The sequence below is a fragment of the Canis lupus genome, chromosome 24 (assembly GCF_048164855.1).
Source record: "Canis lupus baileyi chromosome 24, mCanLup2.hap1, whole genome shotgun sequence".
Classification (NCBI taxonomy): Eukaryota; Metazoa; Chordata; class Mammalia; order Carnivora; family Canidae; genus Canis; species Canis lupus.
Window position 1 is genome coordinate 51,160,237 of NC_132861.1, and position 22,683 is coordinate 51,182,919.

At 65.5% G+C, this 22,683-nt stretch overlaps 1 protein-coding gene across 11 annotated transcripts in view; it reads right to left on the minus strand.

Annotated features, from left to right (window-relative positions):
* Positions 1 to 22,683, minus strand: part of HDAC4 (histone deacetylase 4) — a 274,710-nt gene that overhangs the window by 21,845 nt on the left and 230,182 nt on the right. For 9 of the 11 annotated variants that reach the window (XM_072796919.1, XM_072796918.1, XM_072796921.1 and 6 more), the window contains 7 exons: positions 18,731 to 18,851; positions 12,256 to 12,302; positions 8,452 to 8,559; positions 6,411 to 6,466; positions 4,509 to 4,596; positions 2,597 to 2,716; positions 1,305 to 1,402 (listed from right to left, as the gene is read on the minus strand). In XM_072796919.1, coding sequence (XP_072653020.1) covers positions 1,305 to 1,402; positions 2,597 to 2,716; positions 4,509 to 4,596; positions 6,411 to 6,466; positions 8,452 to 8,559; positions 12,256 to 12,302; positions 18,731 to 18,851 — 638 coding nt within the window. The remainder of the gene's footprint in view (positions 1 to 1,304; positions 1,403 to 2,596; positions 2,717 to 4,508; positions 4,597 to 6,410; positions 6,467 to 8,451; positions 8,560 to 12,255; positions 12,303 to 18,730; positions 18,852 to 22,683) is intronic. The other 2 variants (XM_072796920.1, XM_072796917.1) reach the window with 1 other exon arrangement.

Here is a 22,683-nt window from a genome sequence, read left to right on the forward strand (position 1 = left end):
ACGTAATCAAATCTGGGCGTAATTTCTACAAACCACCGAGCAGCTGGGGGAGGGAACTCCCGTCCACAGAGCCACACGTGCCGCCAGACCCAACGGCCGCTCTGAGCGTGGAGACGGGCAAGGAGACGCTGTGAGGGGTCCCCAGGGGTCCCGTGGCCCATGCAGGGTGCCCACGGCGCGGGCGGCGGCGTCTACAGCAGAGCGCTTACAGACGAGTCCGCGTAAGGAGTCGCACCCACGGGAGACGCGCACACAGACACAGCTGCACGCTCCACGCACGCAGCCACGTGCACACATATCTGCAGACACGTGTACGCACACACTCACATGTGTCCATGGAGACACGTGCATCACACATACACACACCTGCACACATGTGCGTTGTGTTTAGATCAAGCAGGGATAAAAGCACAGACAGAGGTCAAGGAAGAGGCAGAGAGGAAAATTCACTGGAAACCTCACGGGCTCCGATTCCTACTGTTCGGACGCGGTTTTCTGACAACGACCAAGAGCCTGTCAGGCTCTGCCGCCGAGCACCCTTCTCCCCAGGGCCCGCGTTCTGGCGAGACGGCGGGAGACGGCGGGAGACGGCGGAGGCCACCATTTAAAACGAGGCAGGAAGCCCGCGCTGCGCACCGTCCACGTTGGGTCGTGGGAATTACTTCAGTCGGGCCCAGATCAAGGTCAAAATCACCATTTGATGACAAAGGCAAACCGCGCTTAAGGAAAGTCATGCAACAGAGCTGCGCAAACGGGTGGACGCGGGGCAGTGGCCTCAGGACCGCAGCAATCAGGGAGGAAGGTGATCGCTGTCGCTCGGCCTCTCAGGGAGGGTTTGTGGGGAGGAAAACAGGAGACGAGCCGATGTTTCAGAACCGAGCGGCCGCTCTCCGTGAACATCAGGTTTCCGAGCCCAGCCGGAGCTGCTCCCCAGGGCCTCGGCCGCTCTTACCATCAAGCCCCCAGGGCGTTCCTGGTTCTCCTGAAGCCCAAGACGCCAGCTGCCAGCATGAGGGGAGGAGACACTGCCGGAGACCCCCCCCCAGCCCGAAGAACCAATGTGGGGGGGGGGTGAGCCCAGGAGCCCAGGGCCCTGGGTCTTCAAATCTCAGCTACGCAAACACGCGTCTCTACGAGGTGCCGTGAGGGAGGCTGGAGGGGCCGCCCCAGATGCGCCTGGGTGTGTGCGTGAAGGAGGAGCCAGGCCAAAGAACATCACTAAACCAGCAAGAGCTGGGGACGCGGAGTGGAGCTCCCCACAGCTGTACATATGCCCCCAGGGCACAGGAAGCCAGGACTCTCACCTGAAGGCTGCCAAGTACTCCGCGTCTCCCATGGGGGGGTCAAGGCCACCAGTGAAAGCCATGTTGACGTTGAAGCCCACACCTGGCCCTGTGCCCACCTGTGAAGAGAGACACTCCTATCAGAGGCCCTCACCCGGAGACCGATGGGACCACCTGACCCCGGTGGCTCCCGGGCCCTCACCCGGAGACCGATGGGACCACCTGACCCCGGTGGCTCCCGGGCCCTCAGCCGGAGACCGATGGGACCACCTGACCCTGGTGGCTCCCGGGCCCTCAGCCGGAGACCGATGGGAGCACCTGACCCCGGTGGCTCCCGGGGCCCTCACCCGGAGACCGATGGGACCACCTGACCCCGGTGGCTCCCGGGGCCCTCACCTGGAGACCGATGGGACCACCTGACCCCGGTGGCTCCCGGGCCCTCAGCCGGAGACCGATGGGACCACCTGACCCCGGTGGCTCCCGGGCCCTCAGCCGGAGACCGATGGGACCACCTGACCCTGGTGGCTCCCGGGCCCTCAGCCGGAGACCGATGGGAGCACCTGACCCTGGTGGATCTCAGGCCCTCACCCGGAGACCGATGGAACCACCTGACCCCAGTGGCACAAGGTGGGAGTCCAGTTCGGTGCCTGCAGCAGAGCCCGAGTGCTATGCTCTCCAGCACGTGCCCCCATCGCCCCTCACTTGCCGACATTCACAGCGGAGCGCTGTCATAGACCGCGGGGGCTCACGGCCACTCGTGGGGTGGCCGCAGGAGCAGCCCAGCGGTGTGTGCAGACGGGCAGCTCTGCACTGCAGACACCAAGAGCGGGCAGCCAGAAAGGTCTGGGACTGTCCTTCCCCACCCCCTTCCAACAAGACCCAGAGGCTGATGGACCTTTTCCCCTGGGTGTTGGGGCCCCTTTGTTCCGAGTGAGGGCCGGCTCTGCTGGGGGACCGGGTGTCACGAAGGAGGCTCTGAGCCGCCAATCCCTGTCCCATGTGTCACGACAGGTGACAGGACAGCACAAGCGCCCAAGGGACCGACCAGAGGAGTGGCCTGGAGGTGTTTGAATCGTGCAAAGCAGGCCTGCAGGAGGGGGCACCCCAGGCGTCCTCACAGGCTGCCTGGATTAGAACCAGATGTCAAGTCCGTTTTTTTGTTTGAACCTCAGAGAAAAGAAAGCCCGTGTGTACACACTTGACAGGATACGCCTGACGACGGCCTGGAATCATCCGGGGTCAAGGGGAGCACCCGTGCACCCCCGCGCTCTACCCCAGAGCAGCCCCGCTCGGCCCTGCGACGGCCTGCTCACCTCGTCCGGGGCCCCGCTGCCCGGGAAGAAGTTCCCGTCGTCGTAGCGGTGAAGGGAGATGTACAGGACGTTCGGGTCGTTGTAGAAGGCCTGCTGGGTCCCATTTCCGTGGTGCACGTCCTGGGAGAGCAGGGACAGCCGGGTCAGCACCGGCGGCCCCTCGGGGCTCCCCGCCTAGCCACGCGCCCCCAGCAGGGCCGGGGGAGGGCGGGGCCGAGGGGGCAGAGAGAAGGGGCCCGGGTGCGTCCCAGGCGGCTTCCTCGCCATCGGCCCCACAGCCACGGCCGCTCCCGGCAGAGGAAGGGGCTGGCGTTTGAGCCCTACCCCGAGGCCACGACCGTCCCGACAAAACCATCTGACCACCTTCTTGCCCCTGCCACGTCTGCGAGAAGCGAGCCGGCCACAGCTGCCCGTTGTCGAGCACACGGGAGGTGCCAGCTCTGCGCCCGACCCTGCGGAGCGGCGGGAGGCCGTCGCTCGGGCTGGGGCGACAGGTGCGCACACGGCACGGGGTTCCAGGCCCCAGGCTCCAACGACAAACTGCTCATCCTAATGACCGTGCCCACACGTTAAAGGCCCCACAGTGGGGCAGCGGGGCTTCCACGAGGCGCGAGGCCACGCACGGCCCGGGCCGGGGCAGGAGCGGGCCCCCGGGACAGGCAGCCCGCCTCACACAGCGGGCGCACGGGGGCTGCGTGCGAGGTAGCGATCTTCACACCCTGGGAACTGCTCGGTACCTGGGTCATTGTAAAAGTCACCTACGCTCATTGGAGACGACGTGGCGGGCAGCTATAAACAAGGAGCTGCAAGGACAGACACCCGACCCCACCAACCAGGAAGCCTCCACGGCTGGGGAGACACACCCCCGACTCTCGGGACGCGTGCTCTCCGTGACCGAGGCAGCCCCGCATGCGCCTGTGCTGTTTAGTGGGGCGCGGGGAGCCCGGGGTAAGTGGCCCTGTGACCGTCGACTCTGGGCGCTCTGGCCGCCCCGGGGGGTGGACTCAGGGGCTGTGAGTCACGTGGCCATGAACTGAGCCACGTGGGACGCCTCGACAGCACGGCTAGGTGCTCCCTCGGGAGGAGCTGAGGCCCGGCTCCTGGGGACGGAGGCAGGGGTGCGCTGAGGGCCGACCCTGGGCGGTTTTCCCTGGTGTCCCCAGGCCTCAGCCGTCAGGCCCCGGGACCGGCGCGCAGCACGGGGAGCCTACTGGGTGGCCGGGCTGTGTCTGCGGTTCCTTTCCCAAATGGAGAAGGGCCCCGCGGTACACACGGTAACCCCCCGGGGCATCTGCTCCTCCTTCCCCGTGGAGCAGTTATTAAATAGATCATCAGCACCAAGTGGAAAAGGGAGGAATGAAACGAGCACCCTCAGCGTCCACCCCCAGGGAAGAAGCTGCGTGACTGGCTTTGGAGTTCAGACCCCACGTGTAGCATTTCTGAACCTGAGGTCACCCTCTTGGGGCCGTGAGAAGCGACACCGCCGTGGGAGCGTGGGAGGGAGGCTACGCCGGCACGGGGTGTCGCGGGCCCAAGCGGGAAGGCGTTTCGCCAGGGGGGCCTGAGGCAGGCGGCGCCACGTGGGCTGTGGGGGAGCCGCCCACGCCCGCCGGTGGACGCGGGAGGTCGAGGCCGCCCCCCACCCGCCTCTGACAAGGTCTGAGGACCCTTCTCCGACTGCTGCCCTGAACCACACTTCTGGACATTTCAGGGACCCGGCTGACGGCAGCTGTGGGGCGGACTCGTGACCGGTGTGAGCTTTTATCTTCTGGTTTGAGGTAGTTTCCAGAAAGGTCGGGTGCCCGAATCCAACGTCAGTGGAGGTGTTGTGCCCGCCCTGCTCTGCACACGGGACGCGGCCCGCTCGGGGCGCACGTGGGCCCCCAGCCCCCTCGGGGACGGCCCCACTTACCCAGTCCACTATGAGGGTCTTGCTCACGTCCAGCCGCTGCTGGAGAAGCTTGGCTGCGATGGCCACAGAATTAAAGTAGCAGAAGCCCCTGCAGCGAGAGGAGAGAGGGGAAAACACGGTTCCCACCGGTCCTCACACAGAAGCGCCTGCAGCCCCGTGGGGTTCGGGGTGGAGAATGCACGGCTCCCTCGACCGACGCCACCGACCCGACAGGCCCCCCACGGACGCCGCCGTGCCCCGAGGCGAGAAATCCGTTCCCGGAGCGCCCGGCAGCCGCACACTGCCCAGCATCCCGGGGCCGTGCTCCCCGCGCACGAGGTCGCCTGTGTGAGCCGCTACTGCTCATCTGTCCACGCTCAGACGTGTGACACTGATGCACACTCGCCCCCCAGAGTCTCCTTCAAGAGGCGCAGAAGCCCGCTAACACGTGATTCACGTGTAACCAAAAATCCTCTAACTGACGTCCGCTTTGCCTGAATTACCACAAAAACAGGGAAATCTGGGCGGCTTTGTGTCGGGAATGCGGGCCAGCAACCTGCAAGGCCCCCGACGGCGGGAGGCACGGGCTGGAGAGCCGGCACCCGGAGCGGCGAGCGCACACGCATCCAAACGCCCCCAACAGCGCCTCTGTGCTCCGTCGTGGCCCGTTTGGGTTCACGCCCCAGGACAGCCAACGGCTTAGGTTCAAAGTGGAAAAGTGCCTTCAGGGGAAGGAACCACGCGGGATCCTGCTCCTGACAGCATGGAGGGTTGTGGGTCGTGGCGTCCCCGAGCCCGGCGGTTTCTGGGGAACGGGGCCACCGTCTAACTGAGGCTGCTGTCGGGAGCTTGCAGCCACTGCCCCCTCCCCGGGCACGACGGTCCTGTCTCAAGCCGTGGTCTGACGCCCTCACGCTGGGCTTTAGACGACAGAGGGCTCCTGCTCGCCTGTGAGGCTCCCTCGGGAGCGCAGGCTCAGCCTGTGGTTCCCCGGCCTGGTCCTAGCTGCTCCTGCACAGGCTCCGCTGTCGCCTCCCTGCACTTCCTGGCTTCCCAGCCGTGCTCCGTCCGCTCGGTCCTTGGAACAGCCCAGATGTCACCTCTCCTACCTCTACCAGCAGCATCAATGGCCCTTCCTGTCCCCAGAGCTCGGGACACCTGCTCTCCCACGGTGCCTGTCCTACTGCCTGACTGGTTTCCCAGGTCCCACGAGAAGGCACGTCTAGAGGCACCGGGGTGACCCAGAGGTTGAGCACCTGCCTTTGGCCCAAGGTGTGACCCCAAGGTCCTGAGATTGAGTCCTCCTGCCTCTGTCTCTGCCTCTCTCTCTGCGTCTCTCATAAATAAATACATAAAATTAAAAAAAAAAAAAAGAGAGAGAAGGCACGTGTAACCCACCCCCAGGCACCCAGGGCCACAGTCATTCCCTGGCAATCTGCGAGCCACACTTGCTAGCTCGGCCAGCCCTGCAGATGTGTGCACGGTCAGGGGTACCCAAAGCCCCAAACGGGGTCCAGACGGCTGGTCCCTGGGGTCACAACCTTGAGATGTCGGCCTCATCCGTACCAAACCATAAGCAGGTCAGCTGAAGGCTGCATGTCAGGTGACCTGAGGCATTTGGTCAGAATGTTCTAGAACAGTGAAGTGCCCCATGAACTCCGTCTGGTGCAATGTAAGTCCCCACCCAACTGCTTACAGCAGAGCGAGGGACGAGAACCTCTGGACTGACGTCTGCGGGTTCCTTTCTCTTGGCCCACGGTTCGACCCGTCACCCGTCTGCAGCCCGTCTGCAAGGTCACCCACGTGGCTCGGGGCTGCACCAGCTACCTGGGGCCGTGTATGCGCTCAGGTGCAGCCCAGCCCTTCCAGAACAGGGATCAGAAAGCGCCACAGCCCGCCCGTCGCGGCCGCGTGTCTACTCACATGGGCGTGCTCTCCTCCGCGTGATGTCCTGGAGGGCGGACCACGGCAAAGCCGTTCTGCGCACGACGCCAGACGGGGGAGGGGGCGGAGAAACAGGGAGGAAGAGAGGAAGAGGGTTCACGTCAGTGAGAACAGGAGCACGGCCCACACCGCCGGGGGGCTCCGGCTGCGCGCGAGGGCACAGACTCGCACATCTGGGTCACGGACACGGGACGGGCCCTAGGGCTGTCCGCACCTCAGCGACGCCTGGGGCCCTGCTTTGAAGAGGTCCTCTGGCGGTCACGGTTACTGGGTAAGACGTGAATTTGTCCCTGATGGTTTATCTCTGCTGGAGCTGCTTAGCTCAGGGACCTGGCAGGAGAGGACGGGCTCCCTGGGCCCCCTCTGCTCAACACCAGTGTCCCCAAGAAGCCACTGATGGGAACCCTGGGTGCAGAGAAGGTGCAAGAGGCTCACCCCAGGGGCTCCAGCCTGGGTCCGGCCTTAATGGAAGCATCTCAGCTCCCAGGGGTGGGGGGGGGGTGGGCATCGCAGAAACGAGCCACCCACTGCTTGGAAGCAGCAGCCCCCGCCCCTGAGTCACTGAGGCTTGGACGAGCCGTCTGTAAACCGCTCTGTAGCCTCAGAAACAAAAAAGGACTTAAATGGGCAGCTCGCGTCTGGCCAGCGGGAAGCTGTGGGGTCACGGCTGGGAACAGCGCCCCCAGGGCTGGCGGGCCGGCAGTGATGACGGGGCTGGGGCGGCGGAGCTCAGCCTGCTGCAGGGACAGCTCCGGACGGACAGGGTGATGGACACACCGATGGGGCCCCCACCTCTGGCACTCTCAATGCCGCAGGACCAGCCTGTCCCCGCACAGCGGTCCCGGGAGGGCAGGCTGCGACCCCTGGGGTCCCCGTGCCCAGGGGGCCTGTTCTCCTAATCCTAACACTCGCTTTGCGTTTCTCACTGTGCTGACAGCCGTACCACGGTGCAGGGCGGTGCGGTGCCTGCCCGTGCTGGGGAGAGGTCGGCAGTGGCAGGAAAAGGGCACTCGGTGAGCGTCCCCACCGCACACGTGCAGCGGACGGGCTCCCAAGAACGTGTGACGATGCAATAACATTTATGGCTCTCCCTAAACCCCTGCCCCTGAACACGCGCCTCCTAACAGCTCGAGTGAGCAAAGGGGAGGGACGGGCCAGTGCACGTGGGGCCAGCCCACGGGCGGTGTGGTCAGGGGCAAGACTTGAGCCTTCGGGTGAGGACGAGAAGTTCGGCGGACGCGCACCCTGAGCGCCCCCCGCACTCGGAGGGCCTTCCTGGTGAGGTGCGCGCCGGTATTAACGGTTTCAAAAATCAGTGGTGCCCTAGATACCGCGTTCCAGACTCGGTGGAGATGCTGGAAGGTCTACACGATTCAAGGAGCCCGAGTTTCCAAACGAGGAGCACCCTGTGTTGCAGAAGCCAGGTGTGGAGAGAGGCCCCGCTCAGCCTGCCACACCAGCGGGCTTCTGTGTGAGAAGGAAGGGCTCCCTGCCACGGATTCGGGGTCCACGCGGCCGCTGACCTTCAAGAAGCCGCACGCGTGGGACTGCGGTGGAGCCTCAGAGCAGAATCCCCACAACTACCCGAGAAAGCTGCGCACACACGCGCCTTTGCCCAGTCCTAGATCCGGTGTCAGGCCGGGTCCCTCTACGCGCTTCTACCAAAGGGTCGCCAGAGACGGAGGCAGCAGCGGGTCGGGGTCGGCGGCTCGTCTACTGAGACCTGGACGCCGCTATTACGTCCACGTTAACGAGTGTGTTTTTAAGAACCTTGGTCTTCATCTCCAGCGTGGCCCGTGGGGAGGACACCCTCGCACACGAGAGCTCCCGGGCCGTTCAACCACGGGGACAACCAACCCCGGGGGCCCCTGCACCGCCGCGTGTGTTACCAGCGCGGGCGACGCTGCCGTGGATCAGCAGGGACTCTCCCCAGGCACCGTCCCCGGTGCAGAGGGACCCCAGGGCGCTGAGCCCCACCCGCGCCCCCAGGAGACCCCGTTTCTGCAGGGTCCCCACCGACCTTCAGCTCCCCGGTGGCCACCTTGAAGACCAGCTCCACCACGCAGCCCACGGCCAGGCGCGCCGCCCCCGACGAGTGCACCTCGTTCCATATGGTGTCGCTGTCCACCTGTGGAGACAGGGGCCCTGCGTGAGGCTGAGGCGATGTCTCGGGGGCGTCACCCCTGCGCCCCACACCTGCGGGGGCCGTGCGGGGGTCGGGGGGCCTGCGAGGCCTGTGGGCTCTGCCTCTGAAATCCTAGCCCGGAGCCGCTCGCCTCTTTTACTAATGATACGACACACACAACTCACATTAGGGCTTTTTTTTTTTTTTTTTTTTTTAAGATATGCCAACAAATTCTAAATAGGGAAAGAACCGTAGATGCAGCAGGGATGAGGCGTGTGTGACGTCAGCCCCTCCCGAGGAGCCACTGCTTTCCTCCACTGCTCGGATGTGCTCAGGCTCAGGGCGACCGTGTCACCGTCACCAGGCTCCTTGCTGGTTAGGTTTCACCGCGAGCCCAGGGGAGCGACAGTAACGGCCGCAGGATGAGGCCTAAGGGTGGGAATCAGAGTCTCTCCACAGGACGACTTGCCTTCGTGCAGAGTGGGAGTGGGGAGCCTCCCTCGGGGCCACGCACCGCTCTGCCCGGGTCTCTGTTCCACCTCAAACAGGGCAATGTGTGTGGCACGAACACGTCCGGGTAACTTCTGCTTGTGTGCTCGTTTATCTGGTTACGTAGGCACGTTAGATGTTTGTTTTTTTTTTTTTTCCTACAGCTCTGGCCAATGTGGGCATTAGAGAAGACCAAGAAATTTTGGCAGCCAGCCCTGCATGTCAGCTGGGACGGGATCAGAGGGACCAGATGGAGCACGCAGCCCCCGGTGCCAGGCCAGGGCATCTGGGCACCATCACGCTCACGCGCCCACCCTCCGTGGGGATGCACGCAGCCTAGCGAAGGTTCTGAGGCGCTGGGCATCTGCAGCCCGGTCACCTGTAGCGCGTCGGCCAAGCGTACGTGAGAGCCGCTGCTTCCCATATCAACCTCCTCGAGCACTGAATGCTTTGGGAGTGCAGGGACGGAGGCCGGGCAGCGGCACGCGGAGGTGCCCACCCAGGTCCCTCCAGGCGCGCCCAGGCCCCTGCCCACCTGACGGAGACACCGATCATTACGTGGGGCGGATGGATTTCCTGCAGTGAACTCTTGAAGCTTCATCTTCAAAGCAAGATGATTGAAAATACATTTATGAGGGGTTCAAGCCGTTTCCGGAGGAGTGTTGCCCTGTGAGGGCTGTTCTTTCCAGTGACCGAACCTCTGTGTTCTTTAAATAGCTTCCAAATGTCCAGAGAGCGCTCTGCGCTTTGCCGACTCTCCGCGGCATTAATATTCAACTTTCAAAGCCCGGCTTCTGTTGTAAATAATACTGTGCTGCTCTTCGCGGAAGCGGCCGTTCAAACGCACGGTCCTGGGCCAGCTCCTTCGGCCGCAGAGCCCACTCCCGAAAATCGAAGGGGACAGTCCCCGAGCGAGAGTGGCGGACGGAGCCCGGCAGCTCCTGCGCCTTCCGCAAGGGTGAGGATGTCCGGGGCAGGTGCGCCAGAGGCCGCTCCCCTGAGGACCGCTCGGATTAGTTCTCCCTAGGAGGTGCGGATTTGGGTCTTGTGCCTGAACCAGGGCCGGGAGGGAGGATGGACGGCGCTCCGCACGCTTCGCCAGGTCTCTGTGCGTGGGCACAAGACGCCCCGTGATGTCCTGCCCAGAGTGAGGGACAGGGTCTGCGGCTGCCACTGCTCAGAGAGCCCAATGCGACTTCCTGCTGCTTCAGGGCCTGAGTCCTCCAGCGCCCCACGGGGACCGGACCAGCCTGGGATGGTTCCAGGAGCACCAGGCCCTGCCGAGGGGCAGGGGGTAGGACATTCACTGAGGCAGGAGTGGCAGCCACAGCAGAGAGCAGAAGGCCTGCTCCGCTTTCTTATGGGAACGACAGGAACGAGCCGAGGAAGACGTGGAGGATGCTTCCTGCAGGGATTTAAGGCTCGTGCTGGGGAAGGGGTGGCCAGTTGTGGGCACATCGCGGCCCCGGGGAGCCATGCAGCTGGGGGCACAGCCCTAGGGCACCAAGGGCACTGAGGGCCAGCGAGGGGTGGAGGGGGATCCAGCCACACCAGGTCCCCTCGAGGGGAAATGGGATCATCAGGAGGTGAGCAAAGCACAAGTCGCTTTGAACAAAGGTTACGGGGCTCAAAGCCTCTCCTGAGCACAGTTAAGGAGACAGGAGCTGGCGCATAACCTTAAAACACCATCACACACACCCTAAATGTTAACTTGGACTTTCAGGAGAGGCGCAGCAGCCTCCTCCTGCCTGCGTCATCGCCACAGCGCCCACGCTCCCACCCACACTCTGGCTCCTGAGGTCTCCTTTGCATTCCTGACCCCTGAGGGGTGGCCCCCGCACGGGTGACATGGAGCCCCCACGAGCAACGTGCGCCTCCGCCCTCCCGGGAGAGAGGTGATCCTGGCACAGCATCCAGAGAGAACCACCCCGGAACCCCCCACGGCTCACGCTCCCTCTGGCCCCACTTGGACCTGGTGGGATTTTGCACGGCTCCCCGCTCTGGAGGCCTGCGTGCCTGGACGTGAAGGTGGGTGCTGGCCAGCCTGCAGGGGCTCGGATCTGGATGCACACTTGGGTGGGGCGGGGGCGGGGGCTGGGGGGGGGGCTGCCTGGCTCCAGGCCCTGGGGCCGACTGCAGCTTTCATTTGCAAATTTTAAATCCTGCCTCGCACAGCACTGCTGGCTGCAGGGCAGCCGAATCCAAGCCTTTTCAAGTCTGGCCAAAAATTTGCCCCGAATTAAGAGATTGCAGCCTACTTACAATACAAAATAAAATAACTCTAGGGGGCTTGGTGGTGGTATGAGTAAATGCCGTTTATTCTCTTTCTGACGGGATAATTTTCAAAGCAGCGAGTTTTGTAAAGACTCAGGAAGAAAACAATTTTGTTTCATTTCCATAACAGAATCCAGACCTCGAGCTTCACCCTGCGATCTGTAATTAGGCACACACTCTGCCGCCGCGCAGCTCCGGGCCGGGCGGCTTTGTGGTCCTCGCGTCTGTCCGGCCTCGCTAGCGCCGGGGGCCGGAACCCCGAGGCCGCAGGTCCCCGGGCGACGGGACGACGCAGGGACTTGCCCTCAGGGCCCGGGGCCTGCTCTTGCTGCACCCCGCCCCCATCCCAGGCGACAGGAGCCGCGAGCTCGCTCGGGCTGCGGACACCTGACCTCTGCGGCAACGAGGGACCGGCCAAACGAGGGACCAGCCAGATGGCGGGGTCCTTCCCGGCTCAGCATCCCCCCAGGGGCCGGGAGGGCCCCCTCTCCTCGTGTCTACCGGGCGCGCCTGCCTAAGGGCGCTGTGGCTCCTGGAAGAGCAGCGAACCCCCGGGCTGGCGGCTGCACGTGGCCCGCGAACACCCCGCTCCCCGTCCTCGGCCTCACCCGGGGCTTCGGGCCGGCAGAGGGCACTTGCTCTACCGAGTCGAGCGGGCTCTTCCCCGCAGGTGAGGAGGGGCCAGCGACCCGCACACAGAGGGTTCCCCGAGGCGGGCACGGGCGCCCACGGCCTTCCCAGAGGAGGCGGCCCCAGCCCGGCCCCTGGGCCTCTGAACCACACGTGCTGCGTGGGGCAGCCCCGCCCGTCAGGCCCCGTTTATGGAAAACACCTGGCAGCAATTATCCACTCGGCGGAAAACAGGGCAGCGATGTCTGCGGCCACCGGGACCCGAGAACAAACAGGACATTATTTACACATTAAAGCAGTACTTACCCCGACACCACCGCAGGGCAGCCTGACGAACACCGACGTTAGCGAGCCTGCGGGGAGAAGGACAGCGGAGGTCAGGGGGCAAGGTCACGGGCGCCCCGCCTGCACGGAGCCCAGGAGGGGGGCCTGGGAACAGGGCGCGAGCGGTGCCCGGCACTCGGGGGACACACACCATATCCATGCACCAAGGAGCAAAGTGGTTCCACAACGGGTCACCGTGTGGCCCGGGCTGCGTGGGGACAGCTCCCGTGGAGTGACGCGGACGTCTGCAGGAGCAGCCAGTGCTCTGGGGTGTGGGGGGCACCCGGGGGGGGCTCCTTCCAGCCTGAGCTCACGGGCATCACACACGACCACAACCACAAGGGCTGTGTCCCGAGCTAATCTCGCTGTTGACAGCCCGACCCGCTTCTCAGTGAGCTTCCCTGCGGCCCTCAGGCTCCCAGGTTCTGGGGCTCTGGCCGCCCTCCCCCGCGGGAAACGGCGATAGGCCCCGAATTCAACACCTGCGGTGCGCCCTTCAGACGCGGAGGGATCTCGTGGGCACGTGAACAGCCACAGCCCCCTCCCCATTTATAGATGGCCCCGGTCCAGGTGGACCCTGCGGGAGCTGGCCTTCGGAGGCCTTCCCCGGCCCGACACAGGCGAGCGCCCGCCCCCACGGGCTCAGGACCCGGTGACAAAGCAGCGACTGTCCTCTTCCTCAGTGTGACCCAGGGCTGGCTGGCCACCAGCATAAGACCCATGTGTTCCAAGGGAGAGGCGCCCCTCCAGGTGTAAGGCCTCGGATCCACGCGGTGCCGTCCCTCCAGGAGCTGACCCCAGGACAGCCTCTGTCTGCTGCCCCTCCCCCCTTACACCCGGGCCCCGGGCCCCCCTGCCCTTCTCAGCAGGTTCCAGCTTCAGACTCCACCCTCCAGGCCTGGCCGAGCTGTGCCCACGGAGGGCAGGCCCACTCCCGACACCTCCCGCCCGACCCAGAACGGCAGCTCCCGCGCGATGCTCAGGGATCACATGACTGGCACCACGGACGAGAACAGGTGTCAGGTCAGGGACCCGGCCTGTGCCCACCTCACCCTGACTCCCAGTGTGGACCACACCGGGCACCCAGCCACCCAGGGCCTTTCACGCCCCAGGCTCCAGCTGCCCGCACCCTCCTGCTGCTCCCGGGATGCTCACGCTCACCTCGGGCCACGGCGACCACCGGGGCAAGCCCTCCCCCGCTGCCCCTGCAAGGCCTGGATGCGGGGTCCCAGCCCAGACCTGCTTCTCCCTGCGCCCCCGCCAAGACCCTCAGTGCCATGTCTCGCTCAGGGCCACTGCCTGGATCCGCGGCCCTGCTGCCTCGTCGCCTTCCCGACGGGCCCGGTGAGGTGGGGGCCGGTCTGCCCTCCCCGTGCTCACTGCTAGCCCACGGCCGGCAACAGGCAGACCTGTGAGGGGTGGGGGCCGGGCCCGCCAGGAGGAGGCGGGATGCCCGGGAGGGTGGCTCCCGAGGGCTTGCTCGGCCTGAACCGTGACCCTCTGCAGGGCCACCAGGGGTGGGGGGCGGCAGGGAGCAGGCCGGGGCAGGAGAGGCGGAGACGCAAGCCCGTTGCGGGCCTGCTTTGCCGCGTGTCCCCCCGCCTAACGGCCCAGGCCATGGAGCGGATCCCGGAGGGGGCAGTGGCAGCCCAGCCTTCAAGATGCCCGTGGCCCCGGGCGGCCCTGGGGCTGGAGCGGCCTCACGACGGCTTCTTCTCCCACCACGGCCGCTTCCAAGCAGGAACGTGGTGCTGGGCCGTGGAAGGGTTTTCTCCCAGATAACTCACGGGTCCGTGTGTGTGACTGTTCACACGTGTGTGCCCGGGGCCTCTAGACACCGGATTTCTGTTTTTGAAACGAGAGTCAATCCTGTCTATGCCGAAAACACAACTCCCCGACGTGTTCTGACTCGGCTCATTATCCAGCCATCCGAGATCGACATGGCTCACGAGCGTCCCGGGTGGGCGGTGAGCACGGCGCTCTGCGCAGGGAGGCCCTTCCAGAAGCTGCTGCTCAGGTGCACGGCCACTCGGTGCAGCTCATCTCCGCCCGGACCGAGCCTCTGCTCGCCCGTGGCCCCCTCTGGCCGCTGTGGTTTGGGGCCACCATCCCCTAGACGAGGCCACAGCCGTCCAGGTGGAGGTGGTGGCTGGTGGAGGGCCCCCTGTTTTCCCGTCACGGCGGCTGCAGAGAGAGGCCCTGGGAGGCCCGCGGGCGTGGGGCAGGCCTGGTGTTCCTCCGGCGCGACCGCCGCTCCTCTCTCGGCCCTTCCCCAGCCCTGCCAGGCTCCCCTTCCAGCTGCTGCCGTCGGGAGGCACCCGGACCTCGGGGAACGTCGAGGGCTGGGGCGCACACCTCCGGTGTCCGCGGCCCCGTCTGCAGGGCGCTGCTACCTCGGTGACCACGCAGGGCTTCCCGCACACGCCTTAGAAATTGGGGGATTCCATACACAGAGGGCGGGAGCTCACACCGTAGTGCTCAGGTGCCCAGTCATGGTTACATGAGCGACGCCTTAGGTCACCGCAACTTGACTACGTCTGGAGCAGCCGGACTGTCATCGGGACTCCTGGCTCAGACAATTATCACAAGTCTAAAAACCGGTCTCGAGGGGAGAGAGGGTAACTGTGTAGGTGTCCTCGTAGCCGTGACAATGGTCTTAAAACAGTGTTTAGCACAAAAGAAAAAGGAAACAGGACGACGTAGGCTATCACCGCTGCACGCTACACGCACTCCCGACGTGCGCCTGGCAACACAGAAGTGACCACGAAATAGTCAGAGGGCTGCATCAGGGCGCGTCCGGGCGGGGGAGAGGCAGGTGTGAGGACAGCGAGGCACATTTCAGCAGAGGCCGGAGAGCACAGGGGGCCTGGGGGCACCGGTGATGTGGGCCCGACCCGACGGGGGCAGCCCCACCGGTGACCGGGGCCCAGGAGCAGCCGAGGAAGGGTCCGTGCGGGGAAGGCTCCAGGCCCTGCTGGCGACGCCCGCCCCTCTCTCGCCCAAAGGCCCCACATGCGCCTCGTCCCTCCCTTCTCGTCATCTGTCCCCCGACTCTGAAACCAGCTCAGGGACCTAGTGCAGCGGCCTGCTGGTGCGCTCCAGCCCTCTACCCCGGCTCGGGCGCAGATCACCCTCCCCCCATCCATCGTCTCCAGTTCCGGGCACGCAGGTGCCAAAGGCCTGGTGGTGATGGCCGTGGGGCGGCCACGGATGCCGCACAGCCTGCTGGAGCACAGCCCACGCCGGAGCCTCTGTGACGGCCGGTGCTGCTGACTGAGGCCGTCTGGCCAGCTCCCGGTGACCCCGAGGCCAGGGGGTTGCGGCTTCTGGGCCTTGGCAGCCCTGACGACATCATGGGGCCCGCGGGCTCCGCTCCCGCGCTGGAGGACAGCACTCAGGCCGCCGAGGTGCCGCCCTGGGAGGAGCGGTGTTTCCCGGGGATCCCGCAGGACCCTGGGGACCGGGCCGACCTGCCCATCACGCCTGCTGGCCTACACGCGGCCTCCTTGCTCAGCTCCTCCCGCTGTCCGCGTCCTCGGAGGTTCCTTTCTGAACCTCTGGCTGGCCCCAGCCGAGGCCCTGCCCTCGGGGCGCAGCTGGCATCCATCTCGTTCCTGGACATTTGCTGCTGGGTTCCCACGGCCCCGTCCTGGGAGCTGGCGGCTCAGATCTCCCGCCCTCTGCACACGTCCTGCTCCGCGACCCCCGCCCGGGGTGAGGCCTCTGGGTGTCCCCGACGCCCTCACAGCTGCCTTTCGGGGGGCGTTCTGCAGTCCACACCGTAAACACCCCGTGACTCGAGGGACAGAGTGCACCAGCACCCGCTTCGCCACGGGGAGCTGGGACGGTCCCCTGTCCCGGGCCCGCGGTCCCCACGCTTCTCCCTATGGTTCCACCCCCTACATTTACCCTAAAACACAAGGGCTGGGCTTTGAAAAACCCAGGAGCAAGAACAAATCTTGCCGTGTAAGCAGAGGACAGAAGAGCCTCGGTGAGGTGATGGGTCCCATGACGGGCAGGCTGGAGGGGGTCTCCGGGTCACACCCTGGACGGGCTACGGACCAGACCCGCACGTGGCCGGGGGGGGTGACTCTGGATGTCCTTCTGAGCCCACTAGGTCGCAGCCCCACGTCCGGGGATGGATGTCTTGGGTGGCAGAAATGAGCCCCCTGCCAGTGCAGGCGGCAGGGCCCGGACGGGGTAAGAGGAAGCCCCAGGGGACCCTGGCCCCGGCCCACTGGTGGGTTCTCAGCCACACTGCTCCAGGCTGTTCCAGATGCTTCTATGTGGGGAACACAGCCAGCTCCTAGGCCCTCTCCTCCACCCCATGGGGCGGGCTGGGCAAGACTTACGCGTGACGTCCTGACACCTGGTGTGACGGTGTAACTAGGTGGGCTTGGAGGCAGTCAGGTCATGGGGGTGGCGCCCTCGTGACGGGTCAGCGCCTTACAAAGGTGACCCCACCAGGCTCCCTGCCCTCGGCCCCCGGGGAGGACACAGCGGGGCCTGTAGTCTGAAGAGCCCTCGCCTGCTGCGTGGCCCCAGACCCCAGCCCTCCGGCCTTCCAGGACTGTGAGCCGTGGACGGTCACGGCAGCCGGAACAGATGGGGCAGGCCTGGCTCTCCTGCCCGGGCCCAGCGTCCACCCCGGCGGCCTGGAGGGGCATGTGTGCAGGTGCCTCTGCTCCTGCTCCTGGTCACCCTTGCTGGCCGGGTCAAGGCCTCGGGCTGGGACAAGTCTGTGCCCAGAACTGGCGAGGCAGCACTGTCGTCATGGGGCGTTGGCCCCCGAGTGTGGCATCCCCCCCCCCCCCGTTCCATGACTGTCCCTGCTGCTCCCCAGAGGGTCTGGGCGGCCACGGCGCCCGTGGTTCTGGGGCTGGCTCGTGATTGCTCCAAGACGCCCTCCTGCTCCCCTCTCGCGAGCCCCTGGAGCCCCCGCAGCCAGCCCGCTCCCTGGAGCCCTGACTCTTCCTCCCGTGACTGTCTGGTGCGACTTTCGTCTCCAGCGTTCCGGGCTCTTCCTTCCTTGCTGCTCTGGTCCACACGACACGGACGTGCTATGTCCTCTTTAAGGGCACTGAGGTCTCTGGTTTTCCTTCGTGTCCCCACCTCTCCCAGAAGCCTGTCCCCCAAGCTGCCCTGTTTCACACTCAATCTCCCCGTGAAGCGCTCGCTTCCCAGATGCAGGTAATCCTCGGTCACCTGGTCTCAGACGGAGGCCCTAAGGGGCACGGGGAGATCCCGCACGTGGTGGGCTATGAACTGTGGGCTCCCTGCCTGGTGTCCGTGTGTCGGCTTCCTTGGGGCTGGTCACCTCGTAGGAGGGGTCTCACGTCTGCACGGGGCAGGGTCAGCACGCGGGGAGGCGGGAGGCGGGCAGGCGCCACGCCCGTTCTGCTCCCAACGTTCACCCCAGCCAGGGAGCCCTGTGCCCTCTGCAGGCCCGGGGTTGGCGGGCGTGGGAGGGCGGGCCTCTCGGGCCTCGGGCCCAGCCCCTGCTCTGACCACTCCACACCGTCCGCCCCAGGCCCAGGGTCCCCGTGGTGGCCGACCCTGCAGTCGGTGGTCTCTGTCCCCAGCGCTGGAGGACACTTCCTGGCACCTGCCGTGCCCCTGCTCTCCGGCCTCCAGGCCCTCCTGCCGCGGGGCCCTCCCCCATCTCCCACAGCCAGTTTTCACGCCTTCTGAAAGCCTGGCTACCACAGGGCGGGGGCGGGGGCTCAGGAAGCAGCAAGGCTGCCACCCCGGGCGGGACACATGGGTTTCCTCCCAGCTGTCTGCTCCCCGCTCTCCAGACAAAGGCCACGTCAACCCCGTCCGGCGGCCGGTGCCTCCAGGATTTCCCGCACAGAAGATGCACAGAAGATGCGCTCCTTAGGGGTGAGGGTGTGAGCGCGTGGAGGAGCGAGTGCACGCACACACACATGGACGAATGGGGCGCCCTGCAGTGCGATCCGCACAGGACGGCACGAACACCACCTCTGGTGACACCGGAGAAGCCACCTGCCGCGTCGGTGCTGGTGGCCGGGAGGCTGGGGTGAGAAGTGCCCTGGGAGGGCCGTGAGCAGGGTGGGGCCGGCGCCCAGGAGCCCCCCCCTCGGCTGCAGATGCCCGAGTGCCCGCCAGCGTGGAGGCCCAGACCCTGCCCAGGCTGCCCCCCCGCCCCCGACAGCAGGCTCAGGGCAGGTGCATGAGTACCCCCACCCACTGGCCTCTGGTATGGATGCCATTCTAGAACATTCCGCAAATCCAGTGGTTGTCACACTTTCTACACCACGTGCCCGACACAGACGTGGAGCCAGCCGCCCCCCCAGCCCCCAGCTCGGTACCTGGTGCAGGCGCCGCGCACAGGGCTGTCCCTGCCGCCACCACCGCTGCCACCACCGCAGGGCCGGGGCCAAGGGGCGGGACCAGCGGGCGCAGGGCGGTAAAGGTAAAGAAGGCCTTGAAATACCTAGAAGTTTCTTACTGTCCAGTTTCTGCCTGTTGAGGGGGTTTGTGCCGTAGAGCAGGGTGTGCGCCTCCGAATGCACGGTCTGCAGCTCCTCCAGCGTGGCCTTCCGTCCGCGGATGCACTGTGGGGACAGAGGAAGAGGGGCTCACGTCTCCCCCGGGGCCGGAGGGCCGGCTGCCCCAGAAATCATTCCTAGCACACCAGCCCCCCAAAGGAAACCGATGAATTTTGTATCTACACGGACACAAAATCATCTGGTTCCTGCAAAACAGAAAGTAAACAGCATCCAACACGTTTAGAAATATTTAAAAAATGTTTTGGAGGGTTCACGCTTTAATTATAACTTTGAAGAACAGATTTAGACAGAAAATTCCAGCCTTCAACGCTTTAACCTTCCGTCACCCAAATGATTTGGCATCAAATTGCTACTTTGCCTTCCAGCTGCCGGGGTCTGCGCTTTGGGTGGGGGCTGCACCCGGTGGGAGCCGCGCAGGGCGCCCCCCGAGCACACCCAGCCCCAGGCCGCCGGGCCACCCGCATCAGCCCCTCGCGGGGATCCGCGCTGGGCCTGAAGTCAGCTGCTCCAGCTCCGCGTCCGCGTCCGCCCAGTTTCCTTTGCTCTGGAGACTCCTCCCGTGGAAGCTGCAGGTTCTTTTCGCATTTCCCCAGGAACTAACATGAACTCCGTCCTTTAGCGGGGCTCTGCTTATTTAACCTCTAAAGGGGAAGGTGCTTTACGGAGCGAGGGGAAAGCCAGCGTCTCATGCCAGCGTGGCCCTGAGGGCCGCAGCCCCATGCCGGGCGTCTATGGACCCTGGAGGCCGTGGTGCTGGTGGCCCGGGGGCTGCTCTCGCCCCCACCACCAGGGCCACAAGGCTCACAGCGACAGCTTCCCAAGGACGCCCGAGGTCAGCGCCCCTGCACCTCGAGGACACCTGGCTCTGCGCCCTGACGTTACCACGTGGAAGCTGCATGCTTCACCCAGGCCTCTTCCCAACTGTCCTGACAACTCAGGTCTGACCCCACGACCAGCAGACCCCTCGCCTCCTTGGATCTCCTGGGTCCTCTGGCTCGGGAGTGGTGGCACTTCCTGCTTCGGGGCCAAAGTGGGGCAGAGGGACTGGGTGTCTCATTCTCCCCAGGTGTTCAGAGGGGTCGGGGATCTCACTCCCCAGAGGGGTCACGGGGTCCCACTCTCCCCAGGTGTTCAGAGGGGTCGGGGGTCTCATTCCCCAGGTGTTCAGAGGGGTCGGGGGTCTCACTCCCCAGGTGTTCAGAGGGGTTGGGGGGGTCTCACTCCCCAGGTGTTCAGAGGGGTCGGGGTGTCTCACTCCCCAGGTGTTCAGAGGGGTCGGGGATCTCACTCCCCAGGTGTTCAGAGGGGTCGGGGGGTCTCACTCCCCAGGTGTTCAGAGGGGTGGGGAGTCTCACTCCCCAGGTGTTCAGAGGGGTGGGGGGGTCTCACTCCCCAGGTGTTCAGAGGGGTGGGGGGGGTCTCACTCCCCAGGTGTTCAGAGGGGTGGGGGGGGTCTCACTCCCCAGGTGTTCAGAGGGGTGGGGGGGGTCTCACTCCCCAGGTGTTCAGAGGGGTGGGGGGGTCTCACTCCCCAGGTGTTCAGAGGGGTGGGGGAGTCTCACTCCCCAGGTGTTCAGAGGGGTGGGGGGGTCTCACTCCCCAGGTGTTCAGAGGGGTCGGGGGGTCTCACTCCCCAGGTGTTCAGAGGGGTCGGGGGTCTCACTCCCCAGGTGTTCAGAGGGGTTGGGGGGGGTCTCACTCCCCAGGTGTTCAGAGGGGTGGGGGGGTCTCACTCCCCAGGTGTTCAGAGGGGTGGGGGGTCTCACTCCCCAGGTGTTCAGAGGGGTGGGGGGGGTCTCACTCCCCAGGTGTTCAGAGGGGTCGGGGATCTCACTCCCCAGAGGGGTCACGGGGTCCCACTCTCCCCAGGTGTTCAGAGGGGTCGGGGGTCTCACTCCCCAGGTGTTCAGAGGGGTCGGGGGTCTCACTCCCCAGGTGTTCAGAGGGGTCGGGGATCTCACTCCCCAGAGGGGTCACGGGGTCCCACTCTCCCCAGGTGTTCAGAGGGGTCGGGGGTTTCACTCCCCAGGTGTTCAGAGGGGTCGGGGGTCTCACTCCCCAGGTGTTCAGAGGGGTTGGGGGGGGTCTCACTCCCCAGGTGTTCAGAGGGGTCGGGGTGTCTCACTCCCCAGGTGTTCAGAGGGGTCGGGGGTCTCACTCCCCAGGTGTTCAGAGGGGTCGGGGGGTCTCACTCCCCAGGTGTTCAGAGGGGTGGGGAGTCTCACTCCCCAGGTGTTCAGAGGGGTGGGGGGGTCTCACTCCCCAGGTGTTCAGAGGGGTGGGGGGGGTCTCACTCCCCAGGTGTTCAGAGGGGTGGGGGGGGTCTCACTCCCCAGGTGTTCAGAGGGGTGGGGGGGGTCTCACTCCCCAGGTGTTCAGAGGGGTGGGGGGGTCTCACTCCCCAGGTGTTCAGAGGGGTGGGGGGGGTCTCACTCCCCAGGTGTTCAGAAAGGTGGGGGAGTATCACTCCCCAGGTGTTCAGAGGGGTGGGGGGGGTCTCACTACCCAGGTGTTCAGAGGGGTGGGGGGGGGTCTCACTACCCAGGTGTTCAGAGGGGTGGGGGGGTATCACTCCCCAGGTGTTCAGAGGGGTGGGGGGGGTCTCACTCCCCAGGTGTTCAGAGGGGTGGGGGAGTCTCACTCCCCAGGTGTTCAGAGGGGTGGGGGGGTCTCACTCCCCAGGTGTTCAGAGGGGTCGGGGGGTCTCACTCCCCAGGTGTTCAGAGGGGTGGGGGGTCTCACTCCCCAGGTGTTCAGAGGGGTGGGGGGGTCTCACTCCCCAGGTGTTCAGAGGGGTGGGGGGGTCTCACTACCCAGGTGTTCAGAGGGGTCGGGGTGTCTCACTCCCCAGGTGTTCAGAGGGGTCGGGGGTCTCACTCCCCAGGTGTTCAGAGGGGTTGGGGGGGGTCTCACTCCCCAGGTGTTCAGAGGGGTGGGGGGGGTCTCACTCCCCAGGTGTTCAGAGGGGTGGGGGGTCTCACTCCCCAAGTGTTCAGAGGGGTGGGGGGGTCTCACTCCCCAGGTGTTCAGAGGGGTCGGGGGGTCTCACTCCCCAGGTGTTCAGAGGGGTGGGGGGTCTCACTCCCCAGGTGTTCAGAGGGGTGGGGGGTCTCACTCCCCAGGTGTTCAGAGGGGTCGGGGGGGTCTCACTCCCCAGGTGTTCAGAGGGCCCAGGGTGTCCCACTCCCCAGGTGTTCAGAGGGGTGGGGGATCCCACCTCCCAGGCGTTCAGAGGGTTCAGGGGGTCTCACTCCCCAGGTGTTCAGAGGGGTCGGGGGTCCCACTCCCCAAGTGTTCAGAGGGCCCAGGGATCCCACTCCACAGGTGCTCAGAGGGCCCGGGGGTCCCACTCCCCAGGTGTCTGCTCCACTGTCTCGATCCTAAGGTCGGTGTCCGGCCTCCTAAGAAGCTCCCTGAGAGGCCCCTGGACTGAGGAGAGGCCTCAGGGACGTAGAGCCTGTCATGGGGTGAGGTCCCCTGGGGAGGCAGGAGGGCGGGGAGGCCTCCTCCTCGGGGTGTCCGCCAGGGCAATGCTGCCCCCCAGTGGTGCAGCCTCAGGTCAGGCCCCCAAACAGGCCTTGTCCTGCACTCCTCCCCCACAGAGGGGGGGTCCTGTCCTCCAGGAGGGCCCCGGGGGCAGGAGGCAGGACCAGCTTCCGTGCCCCGCCCCTTCGAAATCACGGGTCACTGTACAACCTGTGAAGGGGGCTCCCCCGAACCCAGTGACCTAAATTCCCAAACATCCCACTTCTGGAGCAGGTGGACGCACGGGGGGCTCTGCGGCCCCCACCGCCCCGGACGTGCCTGCGCGGGCCCTGGTGAGGTGGGCCCGGGGCTGGGACAGGCGGGAGTGAGCGGTCCTCACCTGCGGGGCGCT